The 23,107-nt window shown below is 46.7% G+C and overlaps 1 protein-coding gene across 1 annotated transcript in view; it reads left to right on the forward strand.

Moving 5' to 3' along the window:
• Positions 1-21,088, forward strand: part of LOC109474460 — a 35,860-nt gene extending 14,772 nt beyond the window's left edge. Inside the window, 26 exon segments of the mRNA XM_019774752.1 lie at positions 33-393; positions 766-933; positions 1,261-1,501; positions 2,251-2,367; positions 3,187-3,354; positions 3,530-3,599; positions 3,800-4,005; positions 4,290-4,510; positions 4,820-9,904; positions 10,152-10,370; positions 10,372-10,410; positions 10,675-10,938; positions 11,173-11,410; positions 11,781-12,938; positions 13,312-13,505; positions 14,200-14,337; positions 14,530-14,795; positions 15,277-15,516; positions 15,834-16,143; positions 16,569-16,686; positions 17,108-17,234; positions 17,761-17,968; positions 18,555-18,738; positions 19,129-19,308; positions 19,693-19,971; positions 20,322-21,088. Coding sequence (XP_019630311.1) covers positions 33-393; positions 766-933; positions 1,261-1,501; positions 2,251-2,367; positions 3,187-3,354; positions 3,530-3,599; positions 3,800-4,005; positions 4,290-4,510; positions 4,820-9,904; positions 10,152-10,370; positions 10,372-10,410; positions 10,675-10,938; positions 11,173-11,410; positions 11,781-12,938; positions 13,312-13,505; positions 14,200-14,337; positions 14,530-14,795; positions 15,277-15,516; positions 15,834-16,143; positions 16,569-16,686; positions 17,108-17,234; positions 17,761-17,968; positions 18,555-18,738; positions 19,129-19,308; positions 19,693-19,901 — 10,729 coding nt within the window. The 3' untranslated portion in view covers positions 19,902-19,971; positions 20,322-21,088.
• Positions 21,089-23,107: the final 2,019 nt, after the last annotated feature.

Consider the following 23,107-nt stretch of genomic DNA (forward strand, 5'->3'; position numbering starts at 1 on the left):
CGTTGTGGAATACAACAATCCTTCCTTGATAGGTCGTACGATGCGGCAGCCAGTCAGTTGACGGTTACGGGCGCGGATACGGCAGAGCGGTACGCAGACGTTCTAAACGCCGTGACATACGGCAACTCCGACCCGTCTCCCGACTCCACCGCCGTCAGATACGTCACGGTCGACGTCACCGGCGCGGACGGTCTGCGGGGCAGTGACGTCACGTGTCTGGAGGTCAGACACAGGCCGGTGGTTGACCTGAACGGGGCTGACCCCGGGACTGACCTGACCGTGACCTACACGGAAGATGGCGGTCCGGTGTCCATTGTGAGAGAGGACGCGACCTTGGCGGCTTCCGACAGCAGCAGCGACATTAGCTACGTCATAGCGGAGATCACCAATCCGGTGGGTGGGATACAGGAAGTAGTAATTACATCCATTGTAATTTCAGTGTACTTTCCAAGCAGAGGTTTATTTGGGGTTAGGCTTATTTTTGGCATGTTCTTAGGCTTTTTTTGTCGAGATTTCTTTTTTGCACTCATGGTATCTTTGTGTTAACGTAAAAGAATGTACCAGTGCAAAAATGGTCGGCCCATAAAAAAAAACCTGTCACATGCCCAAAATAACCCTAAACTCAAACCTTTGCTTGGAGAGTAATTTCAGGGCTGCAAAATTGGATGTTTAAAGTCAATTTTCTGGTGTGTAATTCTTTTTAATGTAATGCAAAATTATACCATAGTGATATCTGTGAAGCAAAAACGTTTTGTTCTGTGTTAGGCTGATGGAGATCTGGAGGTTCTGCGTGTACAGAACATCACGACGGTAGAACACGTGACCGTGCTGGGGCAGACCGTGAGTGTTGACGTCATCATCGCTCCCGTGGTGCACTTCACATCCGGGCAACTCAACATCTCAGGACTCAGCTCCACAAACGAATATCTACAGGTGACAGTGACATTTTGTTTTTAAATCTTGGATTTGGATTTCATTTCAAAGATGATACAAAATATAGACTTGAATAAAGGTTGAAAAAATGAGTTATTGATCTATGATCAAGTGTGGTTCTAAAGAATTGTTGTCAAAATGTGTGGTCTAAATGTATTATGCTTTATCTTGAATAAAGAATATCACTTTAAGATTCACGTGATCAAAATCAAATTGCAAATAGAGCCATGAAAACGATGGAATAAAAAAGGTACTAGTTGTGTTGTGCTGTCCGCTATCTTTCATATATCGAAGAAAAAAAAAACTAACGGCAGTTTTTTCCGCCAGGTTCTTCTGACCTTGACTTACAACAACGAAGCCGAGGAGCCTGCTACGTCACGCCGCGTCATCCACGTCACGGCCAATGACGGGGCCCGGGAGAGTGACGTCACCACCGTCACCGTCACGGTCACACGCGTGAACGACGCGCCACACTTCAACACCAACCCGCTGCCTTCTCTCTCCACACAGGAAGACGCCAATAAGTTCACGCAGGTTCCCATAACCGTGCTGCAGTTCATAGGTATAGGTAATACCTTATACCCGCGTGGGGTGAAGTTTTTTTACCTTTTCTGGTTGGTAAGAGACCTTTGTGTTTTTTTGACACGATCTATTACAACGGTGAAATCTTGGGCAACCGTGGATAGAACACTGACCATCAAGAACGAATGGAAGCGGCAGATGCAGATCGTATCTTCGTATCTTCTGGGTACATCTTGCTGACCAACGTCTGTAGGACATCGCGTAACTCAAGATTTGAACTGTCTCCAAACATCGAACCTCACAACCACTACCCCAGCTACGTGTTGGTCGACTTGATAAAGGGAAACGCCTCAAATGGTGTATTGAGGTTTCCGAGAGATTTCATGTCGTGGTAGATCGTACAACAAAAAAGTGCAAAGATGTTACATAGGCCTTTAGTGAAGTCTTATTGGCTAACTCCGCTGGCATATCGCTTCTTTGCGCATGAGTATTTACTTCTACCTTCGCCTCTTTCTCGCTGGCACATAACACTTAGACACAAGATCTGAATGGCATTTTTAAACCTTTTACTTTCATTGTCGTGTGTGTATTTGTTAGTGTATGTGCGTGTGTGTATGAGAGTGCTTTTGGTGGTTTGTCGTGTGTGTTGTGTGTGCATGCATGTGTGCTTGTGGTGTTGATGCGTGTGCATAACCGCTTATGTGCTTATGCTTACTTTTCCGATACAACAAGTGTCAAAAACTTTGATACTTCTCATGCTATAAAAGAAAAACTGATCCCAGTTTGTTGTTTTAGGGTTTGACTCGATCATCAGTGATAACGACGCGGGTGCGACTCAGGGCATCGCCATCATCGGAGCCGACAACACCAACGGGCAGTGGGACTACCTGGCCTGGCCCGGCGCTTACACAGGTACGGGGACAAATACTGTGCTTTTGGCCCCTTCTTCACTAGAATGGGATCACTGTGTGACTAAAATTGGACCTTTATGGTGATGTCCTTGGTACTGAAAACTTTCCACTGCCTATTGTTCTGATTACAGAAAATGCTGACGACGTGTGACAGCCAGGTGGTACTGTGTACAGGTACAGCACGCTGTCTGCGCTGTCTGTTTTACTGATGGTTTTCCTATAAGTATTGATACTGTCCTTGGTGCTGAAAGCTAACTCCGGGTTGTTGTTATTATTGCAGAGATTGCTGACGGCATGAGACAGCCGGACGGTACAGCGTATCAGAAAAGCATGCTGTCGGTGCTGTCTGTTTTACTGTGGGTTACCCTTATGCTGATGTCCTTGGTACTGAAAGCTAGCCACTAGCCATTGTTCTTATTACAGGGATTGCTGACGACGTGAGGCAGCAAGATGGTACTGTGTACAGCTACAGGAACAGCACGCTGTTTCACTGATGGTCGTACTATTGATACTGTCCTTGGTGCTGAAAGCTAACTCCGGGTTGTTGTTGTTATTGCAGAGATTGCTGACGGCGTGAGACAGCCGGACGGCACAGCGTATCAGAAAAGCTTGCTGTCTGTTTCACTGTGGGTTGTCCTATTGATGCTGTCCTTGGTACTGAAATATAACTCCCGGTTGTTGTGATTACAGAAATTGCTGACGGCGTGAGACAGCCGGACGGTACTGTGTACAGGAACAGCACGCTGTCTGCACTGTCTGTTTTACTGATGGTTGTGCTATTGATGCTGTCCTTGGTACTGAAAGCCTGTTCTGATTACAGAAATTGCTGACGGCGGGAGACAGCCGGACGGTACCGTGTACAGGAACAGCACGCTGTCTGCGCTGTCCGTTGTGCTGAAGGCGGAGTACTTCAACTTCCTCCGCTTCATCCCAGACCCGAACTTCAGCGGCGAATCCACCATCAGCTTCGTGGCGTGGGATCTCTCAGGTTGATCTGTTTATGCTTTTAGATAGATAATCACAATTATTCACTGTATGGCATGGTATGGCAAATGTTTTGTTATATGCCCAAATGTCATAATTGAGTAATTGTGAAAATGCCAGTGTTGTATTGTAATAAAGAAAATAACAATTAAGAATTTAAACGTCCCCTCCACCCCCAGGTTCCACGTCTACCCTCTCCAACGGTGACTTTGTGAACGCCACCTACACGGGCAATACAGGACCGTTCAGGTAAGGAAGCACAAACGTTACAAAATTTAAACTGTTGCAGGCTGTTAAGAAAAAAAGTGTCTGTACTGTTTACCGCATAAAGTGACAGTAGATGATTGCCAATTGCAAAAATCAATCACGAATTTACCAGAAAGCCACGTACATGTCTAGTAGTAACTGTCATGGGGGAGGCTGAAACACGGACTGAAATTCTATTACAGTGAGGAGCATGTGACCGTGACTTTGACCGTACAGCCGTCCAATGACGCGCCGACCGCCGACACGTCACAAGTGGTGACCTTTAACCCCATCGATGAGGACGTCACTGATCCTGCGGGTGATGACATCACCGTCCTGGTGTCCAACTGTGATGACGTGGACCTCACCTGGCCCGGCACGCAGCAGAACATCGGCATCGCTGTTACTGGTTAGTACTTGTAGTTCCCACACTCGCTTAATGAACATTTTCCCTAATGTTCAAGCAGATCCTATATGGGGCAATGGGAGTCTATATTGGCCGCCTGTAGCCATTGGCCTCCTGTAACTATTGGCGTTTGGAGATTACATTTTCCCTAGCTTACTCACTTGTGTGCTCATTTTCTTCCTCGCTGTTTTACTAATTCTCTCATTCATTTCTTATTAATTTGCTTGATGGATCGATTGATGGATTGGTTTATTGATCGACTGATTGACTTGTTGACGTCCCACCAGGCGTTGATAGCTCTCACGGCGTGTGGGAGTACAGCACAGATAACGGGACCAGCTGGTCGGGCCTGGGAGCGGTGTCGTCCAGCTCGGCGGTGCTGCTGGGAGAGGACGGGGACACTGGGCGGTACCGGCTCCGCTTCCGGCCCGACCCGGACTTCTCCGGGACCGCCTTCCTGTACTACCGCGCCTGGGACTTCACCGCGGGGTCTGCGGGCGACACTGGGGTAAGCGTGTCTTAGTTTGCAGGTCATTTATTATTGCAAGAAGATGAAATTGATATTGGTGAGATAAAAGTTTGTGAAGCCCTAAGATCTCTTAAGTATACGTTTTTAACAATCAAAGTAGGCAAAGTAAGAGGCACATGCTATTGGGTGTCTTGTAGAATAACATACAGGTATTAAATATTCTGAATCTATCTTAAATGTTTCTTAACTGTGTACGCACTAGATGTACAGTGCAAATTTGGTGCGTGGATCCTTCCCACATTAAATGTTAAATGCCATACTAACGTAATCACTTCTCTTTATTGCCAGGTAACAGCCACCTATACAAGCCCCACTGGTGCTTTCAGCCAATCAGAAGCCATCGCCTCCATCACGGTCCAACCGTCCAATGACTCCCCATTGGTCACTGGTGGTGTTACCATGGTGACCATCGCAGAAGACGTGACGTCAGACAACAACCTCGGCACGTTCGTGTCGGCCATGTTGTCCGGACACTACACGGACAGGGACACCGGAAATGACGCGGGCGTTGCCGTGGTTACGGTGGACGAGACCTACGGTGACTGGCAGTACACGTGCGACACCGGCCTTCCTTACGATTGGCTGGATTTTGTGGGCGGGTATCACCTTGGTTACGTGGTTCCCCCGCTTCCAACGCTGACCAGCGCGACTTTGCTGAAGTCCACATGTCGTGTTCGGTTTCTACCGCAGCCAAACATGAACGCCGAAAACATGGCGTCCGCGCCTTACTTTACAATCCTCGGTTGGGACAACACGGAGACCGGGCTGACGACGGCGTCGAGCTACGGCGTGGACGTATCAGGTTACGCCGACAGCGATCAGAACGAGTTCGGCTCGGACCTGATTAACGTGACGATCCACGTCACCGCCGTGAACGACCCACCTGAGTTACAACTAGCAGGCAGCGCTGTGGACGTAGTGTTTGCAGAACATGGTGATCCAGTCGCACTGGTAGGAGACGGCTACAGCCTGACCGACGTGGATGACGACAGTCTTGTTCGCGCTACCGTCAGCATAGATGGACAAGCTTTAAACAACTGCTCTGAGTCATCAGCGTCTGTTGAAGAAGTTACCGTCAACCTAGACGGCACTAACCTCACGAAAAACATTCTATCCGTGTGCCCGTTTCAGATGACGATCACTCCTAACGATTCTATCGCTGATTCGGGTACTCTGGAGGAGTTCAGAGCGGCTCTCAGCACCCTTTCCTACGCGAACTCCTACACCAACCCGGACCTGCTCAGTCGGACCGTCAGCGTCACCGTGTTTGACGGAAGTGACGTCAGCGACACCGTGAGCGCTCACGTGACCATCGCAGTGACCAATGACGCGCCAATGCTAAACAACGTCACCAGATTCGAACCTATCGCAGAAGACGTACAAGACAGTGACAACAACGGAACGACCGTGTTGACACTAGTCGAAGACATCTACACAGACAGTGACGTAAACCATGACGTAGGGATTGCTGTGGTGGGGGCGGACACCCGATACGGGGCGTGGCAGTGGTGCTGCCAATGCGAGAACGCCACGTGGCAGGACCTGATTGGTGGGATGTACTACGGGTACGTCGTTCCGCCCGACCCGCTGCCGGAAAAGGCGACACTCCTCTCAGCCAGCTGCAGAATCCGGTTCCTTCCCGATGCCGACTTTAACACGGAGTTGGATGCGCAAGGCTCCCCACGCGATGTCGGTGACCGCCCGTATGTGACACTCAAAGCCTGGGACAACACGGGCGATACGGCAGGCATGGTTGGGCAGTTTGGGGTCGATACCACCGCATGTTCCAACCTTTACACATGCGAGTTCAGCGTGCAAGCCGTCAACGCTACGATAGAAGTACTGTCTGTTAATGACCCTCCAGAAATCGCAGTCCCTTCGGGATATTCGTTAGACTTTGTAGAAGACGGGAACCCAATCTCTTTGCTTCTTGACAGCTTTGATGTCTTAGACAGAGACGGAGTGGATCTTAACAAAGTCACAATTTCCTTGCAGAACTCAGCTGGCGACGAGGGGTTTCTTCTCAATGCAACGAGTGTGGAAAACGTGACAATAAGTAACAGTGACGACTTTGCTACAGTATCAGGAGCAAACATAGAACAGATCGCCTTCAATGGAACAAGTCAAATGACACTCCAAGCACCTGCCAACCAATCAGCAGTCAGTATTGAGGCCTACGTCACCCTGCTACGTTCCGCCATGTACTACAACAACCAGCCTGAGCCGGACAACTTCACTCGCCAGGTCCGCATCTGCGCAGACGACGGACAGGACACGACTTGTGAGAGCTTCAGCATCTCCGTCCATCTTGTTGGAGACAACGCGCCCGTTCTTAGCATCGGCTCCTTCAACTTCACCTTCCTTGAAGACGGTGACGACGTGTTCGTGGTGGACCCGGAGAATCTCACCCTGTCTGACGCCGACAACAATCAGTACTTCTTCATGGCTGAGGCGGTCGTGACGGTCCAGTCGTTGTCACCAGACTTAGAGACACTCTCAGTCGACACCGCCAACACCTCGTTGACTTCTGACTTTGATGCTGCGAGCGGTACTCTCACCCTAACGGGCCAGGCTAGCGCGCAGACCTACCAAGAGGTTTTACGTACTGTTACGTACAAGCACAGCGGCTCTGAACCGCAGCCGGGCCCGAGAACTCTCACGTACTACGTCACCGACACGGAGGGGCTTCAGAGTCACGTCGTAGTCGCGAGTGTCGAGGTGGAAGTTATAAACGACTGTACGCCAGTGTTGGAAGTCAGCGGGTCGTTTTTATTCACAGAAGGTCAGGACTTACCGACCACTATTGGGCAAAATGTTTCCCTTTCTGACTGCGACAGTGGCAGCTTTCCGATGGAGTCGGCTGTGGTTTGGATCGACCCTGCTTATGATGCGGGCTCGGAATCATTGTCTGTGACGTCTACAGAGGGTATAATGTTTACGTATCTTCCAGATGACGGTACCTTGCGTCTTAACGGCCCAGCTTCTTTAAGTGCCTTTCAGTCCGCCCTGGAGACTCTTGTCTATGCAAACAGCGCGGAAGAGCCCACCCCTACAACCAGACACGTGTACATGTACGTATCGGACGGTTTGCACAACAGCACCGTCGTCAGCGTCACGGTCAACATCAGTCTGGTCAACGACCCGCCGGTCATCGACCTCAACGGCGACGTCACGGCCGGAGCTGACGTCATCGTCGTGTACACGGAAGGAAGTGGCGACATGGCCGTGGCAAACAGTTTAACCCTCACGGACAACGACAACAGTCTTCTGGCTTACGCTAACATCACGCTGGTAAACAATCCCGACTATGGGTATGAAACAGTCAAAGTGGACACCCTGAGTACATCACTGACTGCTAGCTATGTGGATGCCAATCGTTCATCTATCATCCTGTCTGGTGAGGATACTGTGGAAAACTATGCCTCTGTACTTAGGACAGTGTCTTACACTAACCCGCACGGAGATCCAGACCCGCAACAACGCGTCGTGGAGTTTACTGTATCCGACGGCATCGCTGAATCTGTTAAAGGCACCGCTTATATCATCTTCGAGACGCAGAACGACGCACCGACCTTGTCATCCGTCTCCACTGTCGTGTCCTTCACAGAGGAGGGTCCGCCTGTTGCTGTGTCCCCGTCCGTTACAGTGTCCGATGTCGACAGCACAATTCTCGCGTATGCTACTGTAGCTATCACGAACCATATCGACTTGGGCTGGGAGATTCTGAACGTATCAACCTCAACAAGCCTGTTTTCCGACTTCAACGCGACTTCAGGCGTTTTGTACATCTCTGGGGTGGCGAGTGTAGAAGAGTATCATACTACTTTACAAACTGTGACCTATCAAAACACTAAAGACGAGCCGTCTACTGAAGCTAGGGTTCTCGCCTTCAGCTGTAGCGATGGCATAACGGAAAGCATTCCTCTAAACATCACAGTCAACATAACTGCCGTGAACGACCCTCCTTCTATCGTCCTTTCCAGCGGAAATTCTACATATTCCGGCTTATTTATCGAAGACTTTCTTGCGTCTCCAATTGTCGAGTCTAATGTGACGGTGTCAGACGAAGACAGCCCTTTCCTTTCCGAAATTTTCATTAACGTTAGTAACGTGGCAGAAGAGGGATTCGAAGGAGTGTTCCTAGACTTGTCGTACTTGTCTGATAACGAGCCATTTGACCAGACGCAGTACAGCCAGATTCTTCAGTACAACTCAACCCTGTGCATAGCAGATTCCGTACACCCCTCCATACAGCTACAGGGCGCTTACACGCCAGCACAAGCCAAGGAGCTCCTCCTAGTGGCCAGATACTGTACTGCACACGACAACCCCACCGAAGGCGAGCGAGTCATCACCATCACCATAACCGACGACCAGGACGAACCCAGCACCATAGTCACTGCCGCTGTAATGGTAAGACGCGTTAACGACCCTCCGCGTCCAATCAGCGAACCCTTAACAACTTCCTTCACGACTCTTGAAGACAACGTCTTAACAATCACCGCCTTTAGTCTCTTCTACGACCCCGAAGAAAACTTGACGACGTCTTCGGTGAACGTGATGTCTTACCCCACCAGCGGGGACCTGACTGTTACCAGTGAAGGGGATCTACAATACACTCCCGCCTTACATGACTTTGGTCTGTACAGTCTAGACTACCGAGTATGTGACTCAGATAACGCGTGCACTGAGACATTTACTCTAACCATCGACGTCGTGTCAGTGAACGATCCGCCCGAACCCGTCTTGCCCCTGACCATCACCACTTCAGAGGACACGCCCGTGTCTACAGACTTAAAGACGTTCGTCCAAGACGTTGAAGACGACGCGAGCGGAGATACGAACTACCCAAGCATCACAATAACCGATCTTCCAACTACTGGACATGCGGAGTTTTCCTCAGACTATAGAGTTATGAACTTTACTCCCGCTGCAAACTTTTACGGCGCGGAGCAAGTCGGAGTGCGTTTCTGTGACAGCGACGGAGCCTGTATAGACAACACCATCACTGTGACAGTAACGACTGTTAACGATCCACCAAACCTGACTGTAAGCAACGGGAACGAACAGGCAAACCCGATACAAACCAGGGAGGACGTTTCTGTAACGGTGGCGATTGTTGTATCTGACGTAGAACAGCGCACGCCGTTTAGTATCATCACGAACGACACAGCGCACGGGACAGCGGTACACAACGCGACCGCACAGGTACAGACCCTTACGGAAGACACCGACAACACATTCAACACTCTGTACACGGTTTCAACTCATATAACCTACTCTCCTAACACGGATTATGTCGGGGAAGACCGTGTGGTGTTCTACGCATGTGACACGGATGGGGCATGTGCGCAGGGTACCATTCATATTCAGGTAGGAATAATGCTCAACATTGCAATAAAGTTCATTATTATATCATGTAATATGTACACATGGTTTCAAATGAAACATGTTTTTGGTGAAATTCTTAATAAAAATTGAGGACATAAGAAGCAATAACAACCAATCGAAACAAAATGTGTGATTCGGCCTGTGGTAGTGATCTACCTTTGTTATTGAACATTATTATCAGCCTCCGGGCACGAATTTGCAATAAACTTCTCAATTATTGTATATCCAGGTTTCCTCAGAAAACGACCCACCAGAAGTCGGCTCCACCACAGTCCATACCGAGGAGGACACGCCCCTGGTCATCAGGCTCCCGGACGGGCTGAACATCACCGACGCGGAGGACGCGCTGGACTCGTCTGACGTCGACGTCACGCGTAACGTCACGCTGGGAGTTCTGACGTACGACGCTGACGGCGACCTGGTTTACACGCCGCCTGCACACTTCTACAGCACTAATCCTGATGACGTCACGTTCGAGATCCGTGTGTGTGACCGGGCTGCAGAGCAGCTATGTACAGAGGTAAGTTAGTGACCTGAACCAGACCGTCTCTCAGCATGGTAACTGGTGTTGGGTTACATCATGTTGCAATTTTACGGTAGGAGGGATTTTGACTCCTGTCACTATATATTTGAATGTGTTTGTTAATGAGTAAGAAATAACAGAGCAGACCAAATGCGAACTTTAAGGTAAAAATTATGCATTTGCTTTGCACATGTTACCTTTCTAGTTATATTTCGTGTTTCCCCTTCAGGCACAGATCCGGATCACAGTCATCTCGGTGAACGACGCTCCAGTCGCCCCGCCGCAGTACGTGGAGCTGTACGAGGACACGAGGCTGACCGTGGACCTGGGCGCCGTGCTGACCGACACGGAGGACGCTAACGGCACGGTCGCCGCCGTGAGCCTGATGGCGCCGCTCCCTAGCCTGGTCACCGCCGAGTACGACAACCACACCGGAGTGGTCAGCATCGTGGCGGGAACGGACAGGCACGGGAAGGACCTCATACACTACCAGGTGTGGACTACACACACACACACACACACACACACACACACACACACACACACACACTAATCATTCATTATTTGATTTGGATTCAGTATCTTTACTCTGACAATTTAGTCACACTGTTATAACAATGGTCTATAGCTCTGATAAGGAGCTTTGCAAACTTTACTTTTCAGCTTTCTTTCCACAGATTTTTAAACTTAAATTTATCAATCACTGATTCATTCATTCATTCCTCAGGCCTGTGACTCATCCGGGCTCTGCAACCTGGACGGCATGATCATCGTCACCATCCTGGAGGTCAACGACCCGCCGGTCGTCAACCCCTTCACCTTCCACGCCTCTGAAGACGTCACGAGCGTCATCAGCGTCTCCGACCACTACAGCGACCTGGAGACCGGCGAGCTGTCCTCCCTAACGCTGCGGCTGGTCAACCCCGCGTCCGGGGCCTACACAACGGAAGGGACGTCAGAGAGAGGTTTGCTTGTTCATTATTTGGAATTGCCTCTGGTGATGGAAACTTGTATAGTCACCTTATATGATACAAAATCGTATACTAATCTTCCTTTAGTCCTTCTTTACAGTTCAATAAACATGTTACATTAAATCATGTTACACTTTATAAGATAAAAGTATGTACATTTAATGCTAATATACATAACTAGAAGTTTGGCTGTTTCGGAGACGCTCAGGTACACGCGTGTCGGTTTCAGCTGGTGTTGTAACCACCATGATTCAAGACACATTATTATGCTTGTGTCTTTGTCTTAATGACACAATGCCTTAAGTTGTGTTTGTGCTGGCCCGTGTGATGTGAATGGTTGTGATATGTGTTTTAATGTTTCCAGGCGGGGAGCTGGAGGCGATCAGCAGTGCGGGATTGGTACAGTACAAGCCGTTGCCTGGTTACCTCGGTGACGACAGTTTCGCGTTTGTCGTCTGCGATCCGTGCGACCAACGGGAGGCCCGTCTGACCGGAGGGTATGTGGAGGGGATCCCCAGCTGTCAGAGGCAGCTGGAGATGAACCAAGGGGACGAATATGGCGCTAACGGCACCCACATCGCCTGCTCGGTATCCATGGTAACGATATACGTCATGAACACAAACGATGCCCCGGATGTGTCCGCGTTCCACGTCGTCACCAGCAGGTATGAGGTAGCGACCATAAACCCCATACACACCCTCACGTCTGGCGAGTATACCACAGCGGATATGTCTATATTTGACCCTGATGACGTACAAGCCCAGGAACTGTTAAACAACGGAAAGAACTTGACCTTCTACCAAATGATAGATACAACTGACTTAAACAGCACAACTCTAGCCGTAACTTCACAGCCTACGAAAGGTACGGCAACAGTTGACAAATCTACAGCCGTGCCCACCATAACGTTCACTCCAAGACAAAACGAGAGCGGCTACGACAGTTTCCTTTTCCAAGTTTGCGACAAAGACACTCAGTACAAGTCTTCCCAGTGTGGCGGCAACGTCGTAAGAGTCATGGTCACCGCGCCGAGTCCTTACATAGTCAACGTGACGGCTTTTCCGGGAACGGAGAACGACAACAACGTCCACTCCGACTCCAAATATTCATCCGGGGATTCTCTCCGAGTAGTTTTTAACGAAGACACCAACATGCCTCCGTTTGGCCGAACGGGTTCTACCATCGCAGCCAGCGATCTGCGCAAGATGTTCACTTTCAACACGAACCTGACATCAGCCAGAAACACCGAGGCTTTTACCGGTACGTGGATAACCCCGCGAGTGTTGGACATCACCGTTATAGACGAGGGATACCCGCAGCTCGAGCCGAAGATAGGAGAGTGGACGGTGAGCGTCAGCCCGGTTGCCCCGTGCGGCGGGTTTGATGAGACGCACGCGCCGTTGCCGGAGGACCGGTGGTCGCCGTACTGCCTGCTGAATGCCGTGAAGGATTCCGCTCACTCTAACAGCACTTCTCCTCCGCTGGGTGGGAACTGGGGCCTCCGGATACCCTCTCTCACAAGTATGTTGTTTTCCTTTTCACTTTGCCCATAATTACTAACTGTAGGTATTCATGTACGGTGTTTTCTGTCATTGTTTTCCTTACTGCTTCTGTCAGAAATATGACATTTCTCTTCTTGTTTTCCCCTTTGCCTCTGCCACAAGTATGGCGTTAACGTTTCTGTTGTTGTTTTCCTTACTGTTCTGTCACAAGTATGGCATTTCTGTTGTTGTTGTATTGCTTTTGTCACAAATGTGGCATCCCCCCATTGTTGTTTTCCTTTATACTGGTAATTGCTGTTAGGATGTTAGGATAAGACACTACTACTGTGATCCGATTCAGGGTAAGGGCTAAGGTCTGTGTGAGATAATGACGTTTATTTCCATCTCCTCAGCTATCGTAGTGAGGAATGACCTGGTGGATGTCTCCGTGTTGCGTGACCAGCCCGCGTACTTTGGACAGGGCTCCCAGCTGGTCCTGAGTCTCCAGCCCGCCCTGTCCCACCTACAACTACAGCTGTTCTGTCAGCAGAACCCGCAGAACATCATTTCCATGGAAACGTTCGGCCCCGGAACCAGCATGGTCAAGGTAGGCTACGGTATCATTCTTAGTCACTGGTGAAAGATGGCGGGTATCTGTGATGTCTGAGTATAACCTGTTGCTTTATTCATTTTGTACTATGTAGGCAGGGAGGTTAGTTTCTTTTTATCTCTGGTTAGAAGATGAAATATTTTCTTATGACATACATAGTCAAAGGAAAGTTTGTATGAATTCTCTGTTTCTTTGTCATTTGTTCTCTAGTTTTTAAAAATTTTGTTTGGTTGGGTGTTGCTGTAGAGGGAAAAGCAGCAAAACCGTTCTTGTTTTTGGTATGATTTGATTGATTGATTTGATTTGATGTATTGAAATTACAACAGTGCAATACACGCGGAACAGAGGCAGCTGTTGCTGGTGTTGTGTACCGCACATAGAAACGAATACTGGACAAACAATACTCATGTTCACTTGAGTCTTTTGGTAACCAACTATCTCGAAGGTAAACGAATGATATAGTTAACATAAGAAAAACACTAGAAAGGTGACATTTGCAAGCAAATACATGAATGTTGAACACCACATTTAGCCTAACATATAAGACTTTTGACCACCTGTTTATATGCACTAGCTTCAAAGTGCTTATCATATATTATCAGTATATGCTTTTCGGTATATTATCAGTATATGCTTAGCGAAGGCAGACATCATAACACATGAGTAATCTGCATCTTGTTCCTCCCACCAGACGAGCTGTGTGAACCGTGAAGCGGACCCGCGGGAACAAGTCGCCGATGTCAAACGGCGCGATGTCAAAGGTCAAGGTCGGGTACCACGTGACGCCGAGGTCACCAATATGCCAGAGTTCACAGAGCTTGTTCTACAGGTGTGAACCATCTTAATCTTGAAGTGACATCTTAGCAAATGTCATTGCTTGTTTTCTTGTTTGTTTGTTTGAGCCTTTGTTTATTCGTGAAATATAAAATAATTCTGCTTGCAACCTGTCATTGAGGTTATGAGGTGAGAGGTTAGGGTCAGGTCATTCATGAAATAGACATTGATTTCTATTCACACTTAGGTCGAAGGAGCGTCTTCGGGAAATCTTACTGTGCTGCCAGAAGACGCCTTCGTCGAGACCGTACAAGGAGCCTTCAAGACGGACTCCTTGGCAGGCGTCTTGGCCAGCACCAGCGGAGTGGAGACTCAAGACTTCCTGGTCTACACGGCGTCGGTTGAAGACTCCTTCAGCGAGCCCAGTCTGTACCTGGAGCAGCTGGATGCCAAGACCCCCCAGGTGGTCAGTGTGGTGGCTGATGATGCGGATAATGGGGACTCGCAATGGAGGTAAAACTGCTCGGACATTTTGTCTGCTTGTTTAGGCTTCTTAACATTCCTTTTCTTGTTTCCTTTTGTGTATAAGGCGTCTGAATTCATGTCCAGTCATAAATTGTTTTAATCTCATCTCATCTATCTTTTAGTCTTATTATTTGACCATTGGGGCACCACAGATGACCTGACAACCAGTTTGATTCACCCTTCTTTGTTTTCTGTTCTTCTTAATACATTGTACTTCACTTCTTATATCACCCTTCCATCTTTTCTCTTGCCTACCACTCTTACTCATAGTATACACGTATATTACTGAAAGGGGGATAGAAGTAATTGCCTGTCTGATTAAGTGCTCAAGCCAGAAACCCTTGCTCCTACCCGAAGGCACATTGGAGCTCACAATATTCTTAGAGAGTAGACTACCTTATGTTGGTTTGTAAAAGACAGAAACATAACTCAAGTGAATGTGTTGTACCGTAACTTGTTTCTCCTTCAGCAATGGCGACACCCTCACCATCACCTTCGACGTGGACACCGACACACCTCCTGTTGCCACGGAGACGGAAATATCCCGGATCATGACCTTTAACCCTCCCCTGGGCACCTCCTACACCGGCCAATGGGAGACCTCCTCTGTCCTGGTCATCACTGTGCACGATACGTCACATCCGGGGAGTGATGTAGACAACATGGCCAACGTGACCTTGACGTTCACAGCAAACGTGCTAGTGACAGGGTAAGAATTTATTCTCATTTATTTAATGAGGATTGTACAAGAAGCAAGCATACTGACAAAGATAAAAATAAGCAATCACGAGAACAACAAGAGAAGACGGATGACAGAAATATCAATAACAAGACGAGTTGGTGGTAATCAATTACTAGGGTCTACATGTACAAGAAAGGAAAGTGAAAACAATGTCGAAAATATATTACTGTTTGTCGATGTGAGAGTGAATTGGATCTCCTTAAAAGAAAGTACAAAATGTTCTTTTGACAGGTTGACAATGATTGAAATGGATGCTAATGAAAGTGCACTTCGTACACTCACAGGCAAGAGTTTACCGACCAGTACCAGTATGGAGTTCCATCCGATAAGCCAAACTGTGTCGGCACCCGCGTGTGCGGCGGGTGGAACGCCTCTAGCGGTTCTGTTGGGATCTGCAGCGCCGACCAGCTGTCCTGCCGCGCGCGGGGGGTCCACGGCGTGACATCCGGGAACTTCGGTCGCCCTGACAACAGCCTGGACTGGTGGTACTACCTCATCATCACCATGGCAACGGCGCTGACCTGCTGCACCCTGGGAATTATCGTGTACCTGCGGCAGCGCAAGCGGGCCAAGAACGGACCCCACCCGCCCAAGGTTGTTGTATTAATATTTACCTCCGTGAAAAAGGGAGGTTTTGTTTTTGCGTATGCGAACAAGTCGCGACCGAATATGTAATGTGAAGCGAAGCTTAGATATACTTAAATGTAGCTGTTTTCAATTTGTATGTGGTTATATAGCTAAGATGTTCAATTTTACAAACAAGGACATTATACATGTAGTTTGGTACAAACAATAATTTCGACATATTAAGATACTTGATACTTTTTTGAGATATCCATTAGTTGCAAAAGCGACAGCAAGAGCAACTAATCTTCCTGGATTCCACAATAGTTACATATAACAAAAACAACTTTACACTGCTAGTTTTATATTACCTGTAATTCAGCCTATGGCCGTGATCTGCTTTCCGTTACCGACTATATATATGGCGATTGTAATAAACCATTCATGTATTCCAGGAGAGGCGGATCCACCGAGTCACCCGGCTGCTGAAGAAGCGCCAACTTATCACGAGCAGTGACAAGGCCACGCCGCAAGGGGGCGTCGCTACACCGCAAACGGCTACCCTTAACTCAGGTGGGGCGTCCAAATACACTTTTTTACTCATAGACAATTCAAACTCTACTACTGTAACAGGAACTAGTCATTGTGGAGAAATATTTAACTGTAAGTTCCAACGCTTTTCGACTGTACAACCCCTGTCTTTGTCAAGGAACTTAAAATTTACAATCTGTAAATTTGTCCAATATTTTGTGCATTGGAAATTAACCAAATTTCCAATGCCTCAAAGTAGTGTTTGTCAGTTTTTTTTAATGCCAACATTTAACACAAGACATTGTGACGGCACTGTCAAGTTTTTTTTCAACTTATTTTTATGCTGCCACCAATGCAGAGGACACCAGACAACAATCAAGTTTTTATCCAAGTTAAGTGAAGAAAGGGTAAAGTTCTGAAGTCTGTCATCTCTGACTGTCTTGTTCCCGATGTGTTCCTGCAGTGTTAGTGAACAGCCGGCACGCACCTGTCCCCGTAGACAACATCATGCAGCGGAACGATCTTCGGGACGGCCCGAGACACCCCAAGGAGCCGCACCTCATCTCACAACCCGCGCCGTCCTTGAACTTGTAAGAAGTGGCAAATGTCTTTACTATCACGATATTTCATCTATGTTAGTAGTTACGTGATTGATGTTAAGACTTTTGCTCTTAGCAAGGGATTTTTCTCACCTAGACTTTTCGACCAGTGACTGGTATACAGTAAACAACGTCATCCCCCCTCGTGGTTGAGTGATGGGCCCTGATGTACATAGACTCTTTCACCCGTTTCAAGAAGTAGTCTTATTCGATGCCCAGTATTCTTACAGTGTCCAGCTAAACGAAATACGTTTAACTTGTGAACTAACTGAACTTGACTCAACCCCTGAATGTAACTGAATGGACCTAAGAAACTTTTCTAAAAACATAATTGTTTTTGTCGGCTTTTTTTTATATCTACTTGCAATTGTGGATACGATCAAAATTAAACATTCTGTCGAATTACTTAAGACAAGATATATCTTAAAGAAGGTTTTTTGAGGTTTTGTGATGGCGTGTTTGTGTGTGGATGTGGTGTAACCTTTGTTAATGACCCATCATTGATCATTGAATACAGCTCCAATGAAAGCAACGTAAACCGGAACAATAACGTCAACGGACCCTCTGCGACCAACAAGCTTCGGGATGACGTCAGCCAAGGTTCGCCGGGTCACGTTGTTTCTGATCCTTTCCTGCTGTCGCAAACGTCCGGGGTCCAGGGGTCCCAGCAGACAGCGTCAACGTTAGGACACGGACTGAACAGTGTTTCCACTGCCAACAACCTGGTAAGTTGTTTAAAGCTTAAACTTTTGTTCCAACACAAACGTAAATGTTCTCACCTTGCTTTCAAGTGGTGAGACTAGTCACTCTGGGTCACACTGTCGACGTCACACTTCAGAAAAGCCATCTGACAAGTCTTGCTGGGCCAGTCTACTAAGGAAGACCAGAATGACCCGTCGAAAGCTATAGGTGAAAACATTTACCTTTGTGTGGGAACAAAAGCTTTAACTTCAAACATGTAACTACCAACACACATGAACTTTCATGATAATTTGGTAAGTTCTCTATGTAGTAGACTGATTTACTTAAGTTGCACCAACAGTAACAATGCAACAATTAGTTGATTGACAGCGACAATAGAGTAGTGGTTAATCTATATACTAGTATTATATTATGAGGACCAACAATAGGTAACGGTAAATTGAATTAGAGTGGTCCGGCTACGATTAACGGGCAATTAAAATAGCTTGCTATTACGGTGTCACAGAAGACAGAGACTCTCTCTTAAGCGCTAACCAGCGAAACAACTACTGCTGGAAAATATGAAATTTTCATAATACAGTTAAAATAGACTTGCATTATTTCCTCCAGATCCAGGCTAGCCCCAACCCAACCTACCCCAAAAACAGGATCTCAGCGGCCCAGCCACAAGGCCTGCTTTACCAGGCTACAGGAGAAGAGAGCGACCCAAATGTGCCGGGACCCATGGAGCCTGCTGCAAGCCTAGCTTCCCACCAAGTCATGGAAAGGTCCACAAACATAGACATGTCAACAGGTCAGTACTCTTGGCGTATTTTAAGTTTTTTTGTCTCAATTTATATTACCAGTACATGAATTATGTCTAATTTTCGTCCTTTCAAAGAAAGAACAACTTCTGTAATTCCAGATTTTAAGATACTACACGGCATAAATTCATCATTACATTTTAATATCTACCCCTCTCCCCCTCTATATGAACCTATATATCCATTTTCTTCAAACTTTTTGATTTTACTACCATGACGACAAAGGTAGTTAAGTGAACTACTGTCAGCACCATTTTTAATAACTTGAAAGTAAAAGCGATTGATTGATTGATTGATTGATTGATTGATTGGTTGATTGATTGATCAATCGAATCGATCGATCGATTGTACCAAGAACGTCCTTATTTTATTGTCCCCAGAGCGGCGACGGCGGCCGGCCAGACGGAGAAATCATAGTCAGATTCCGCGAATCTCGGAACTTGCCGGGCCCCTGGAGGACCCTTCCCCGGTGCCGGCGGGCCCTGTGCCCGAAGACGACCCGGAGGTCGGCCCGCTGCTCAAGAGGTCTTCTTCCAACTCTATCTACAGTCTAACTACAGGTGGGTCTAACTACAAGTTTGCTAGCGATTGATAATACATTCATTCATTCATTCATTCATTCATACAATCCATCATTCATTCATTCATTCATACAACCCATCATTCATTCATTCATTCATTCATCAATTATATATTAGAAACAAAAAGATTCTAACTGTATGTGTCTTCTGGGATGGGAGGATTGTTACTCACGCGAGGTATCATGTATTTTTAAATGTCTTGTAAAATATTTTTCTTTCATTGTAAAAGTGGCTGCGAGAATATAAGTTGTACCTAACTTGAGTTCGCAGTCACTTAGTCCATGTCTTTTCATTTGTAATTCTCATTGTGTTTCTGAATAAATTTAAAAAAAAATCATTCTTTCTTATCCTTGTTGTGTACAGTAAACCTGGGGTTCGAATCGGAAGAGAGACGGCCCGGCAGCTCCAGTAGCGAAAGCGTCGGGCCGCGGTCTTTTCTTGCGACGGACTCGGAGACCGGGCTCGCCATCCGGACTCACGTGTACCCGCGCATGGACTCCGACCAGTCGCTGAAGAGCAACGGCAGCGGGGAGGGGGGCGGCGGCCTGTCAGTAAGAAACACAAGCGGGTAGCGCCGGTGTCTGCAACAACTCCGTACAACACGAGGACTCCTACACTCGGGACGGGGGCACTTAAACCACGGTACGTAGTGTATGTTTGTTTGTCTGTAACTAGGCACAGAGGACTATTGTCCAAAAGTTACAACATCTGTATATGGTACATTGTAATTGTTAGAATGACAGTGGGCAGAGTTCATATATGGGATCTGCTCCATTTGCCTGGCAGTCCCCTTTAGAGTAAGCTTGTTTTTTTTACACTTCAACGACGTACATCACGTACACTACATGGTGTTTGTTGATGTAGCAAATGGTACCAGCCCGTGCAGCTTGACAGTGTCTTTGTTTGCTTGCTTGCTTGTGGTTGCTTCAGACCGGTAATGCCGAACAGTCTCCTTGGTTGTTAATTCATTTGTTTGTTTGTGGTTACTTCAGGCCGGTTTCGCCCGACAGTTCCCGTCCGGCTTCCAGCAGTTCCTCCAACAGCTCACCTGCGCCTCAGTTGCGCCGCCTAGCGATTGCCGCGCGTCTGCTGCACTCCAACCGCCTGGACACGTCAGAGGCGTGACGTCACGGACTCGCACGTCACCAGAACGTTCTACGCCTGCGTGAAAGCACGGTTTCTGTTGAATACGTTGTTCAACGTTGCATCAGAATTTTGCTCGTTGCAGACGATATCTTTTCCGACCCAATATACAGACAGGACGCCATTCTTGAATATGCGACCACGACCTAAAACGATACGTTATTTACTTTAGTAGAAGTTGTAGAACTATTGAACAGAAGCGTGTTTCAAAGTTGTAATTTTCAGAAACGTGACAATCTTCTCTAAGCAGATGGTACTAATTCAACCTAAAATAGCCTGATTTATACTTAATTAAGTTTCAGAATTATCATATCACAGAAGGCCATTGTAACACGAGATTGCAGAAAAAGCCATACATTTACGCTCACTGAATACCCAGTGTAAGATTTAAAGTGTACTGTATGTAAAGGCACTCACATTCGAGGTGGCTTATTTTGAAGTAAGGAAAATGAGGTTTTCGCGGCTTACATGTAACTAAATCTGTGGTGCAGTAGCTAGCGATACATTGGAATGAAACCACGCGAAAATTTCCATATTTATCGCCCTCAGTCCCTTTGTAATGGCGCGGTCACATTTCCCAACCCGGGGCCCGGCCGGGCAGTCGTATGGAACGAAAATTATGATATAAGACAGCAAAACACAAAAAAGTTTTAGAAAATTAACCATGAGCACTATTTGTGTATACTCTTAATAAAAATTGTTTATTTTTCGTTCACGCAAACAACCCGGCCGGGCCCCGGCTTGGAAATGTGACCGTGCCATAAGTGCAAAACATCCCGATCGTCTTGTGCAGAGATGGCGTTGTATAAAAATTACAGTTAGTACAGTAACTGTAGTACAGTATTTGTGTTTTATCATCGACTGTTTGACCAGGGTTTCTTTGATATAACCCAGCTAATACACCTCTAGCATTATTTCCATGTATTCCAACCAGTACATAACTTGTAGGTAGCAAATCGGTAGCGCAGAAATCATCTCTGTCGTCCAAACGTCAAATTGTGTATTTGTACAACCGTGGTAATGTTACCGAAACTACGCGCCGACAGAGCATGCAAAATTCTGAAAAGTGTTAAATCAGTGGAGATTGTTTTAAGACGCGTCAGATTTGAAAGTTCTTGTTGAAGAACTTAATATAAGTCTGAGGAACGAGAAACATGAACCTTGCGCCTTTTTTGTCTGGATTTCTGGGGAATATATTAAGGATTTTAAGCTTAAGCTTGCCAGTTGGATAATTTGATAATTTTACTGATAATTGTAAAATGGGAAGTTTTGTAATAGTTTCAGAACAGCCGTACAGTTTCTGTGATTTTCAGGTCATAAAGAATTGATCTGCTTTGGAAAAATGTTCCTTACTGAACCATTTTTAATTTTACTATTCCGCCGTCTACAGTGATGATAATTTCAAGAATGCGATGTATTTACGGCAACCCCTAGTGAGTTGATTTGATTAATTGAAATTGTAACAGTACAATACACGTGGGACATAGGACAGACAATACTCATTTTCACCTGGGTTATGCTGAGGTTACATTTCGAAACCGGGACCCGGTCGGGCAGTCTTATAATACGAAACGTAGGATATGAAATACAAGAAAGCACAAAAAAAGTTTAAAGAGGAATAATGGGCCGGGAACCGTTTGCGTATATCATTGACATGAATTGTTGATTTTTCGTTAATCGAAGCAGCGTGGTCGGGCCCCGGTTTGGAAATGTGACATCAGTATTAAGTGAGGAAAGTCGTGTAAATTACCTTTCCCAAGAGCACAAGATCTGTGGCATGTCAGGACTCGAACCCGGGACCTTTTGGTTCCGAGTTACGCCACACGACTTCACAAAAAGTGTCGAATTCCTGAATTTAGAAATCCGTACTCTTTCGTATCCAAAATTTCGTTCATATCTTTTCAAATTGGTACGTCCTGTAAAGTTTAACTATTTTAGCTTTGGTTCTCGTTCTTCCTGTATTCTCATTACCCGACTTCGTCTGGGCACCTGCAGCTTGAATCACAGTCTTTATACCCGGGGTCTTGTCACAAGTCCATCCTGTAGCTGCGGGTGTCCATATGAAACGATTGCTCATTATTTATTGCACTGCCCTACATACACCTACCAGCGCTTAGTCCTTTTTGGCAAGCTTTCAAGCATACTTGGTAATATTGTTGATTTAAACACCCTTTCTGATAATTCCAAAAAGTGGCTGCGAGAATATAAGTTGTACCTAACTTGAGTTCGCAGTCACTTAGTCCATGTCTTTTCATTTGTAATTATCATTGTGTTTCTGAATAAAAAAAAAGTGTCTCACGGCTAGAGATATCTAAATCGGCCCTGTATCTGTACCTGCACTATTTTCTCAACTTGGTGTGATGGACGATCTTCAATAAGGACACCGCCATGTTTGAACCGATAACGAATAGTCTGAAAATGTTTCACTGTACGCTAGGGAGTACAGACAGATGACTTGTGCTATTCGTATGCATGGCAGTTGTAGTCTATAATGATAAGTTTATCGCAACTTCCCAAAAGCTAATTGCAAATAGCAAACATAAAAGAACATTAAAACAGATTACAAAATCTACATAGTAAAAGGCAATTGTCTAAAACTATAGTTATTTCCAAAACTATGTCTGAATGGTTTGAC

Source organism: Branchiostoma belcheri, unplaced genomic scaffold (genome assembly GCF_001625305.1).
Source record: "Branchiostoma belcheri isolate BF01 breed outbred unplaced genomic scaffold, Haploidv18h27 scaffold31, whole genome shotgun sequence".
In the NCBI taxonomy this organism is placed as follows: Eukaryota; Metazoa; Chordata; class Leptocardii; order Amphioxiformes; family Branchiostomatidae; genus Branchiostoma; species Branchiostoma belcheri.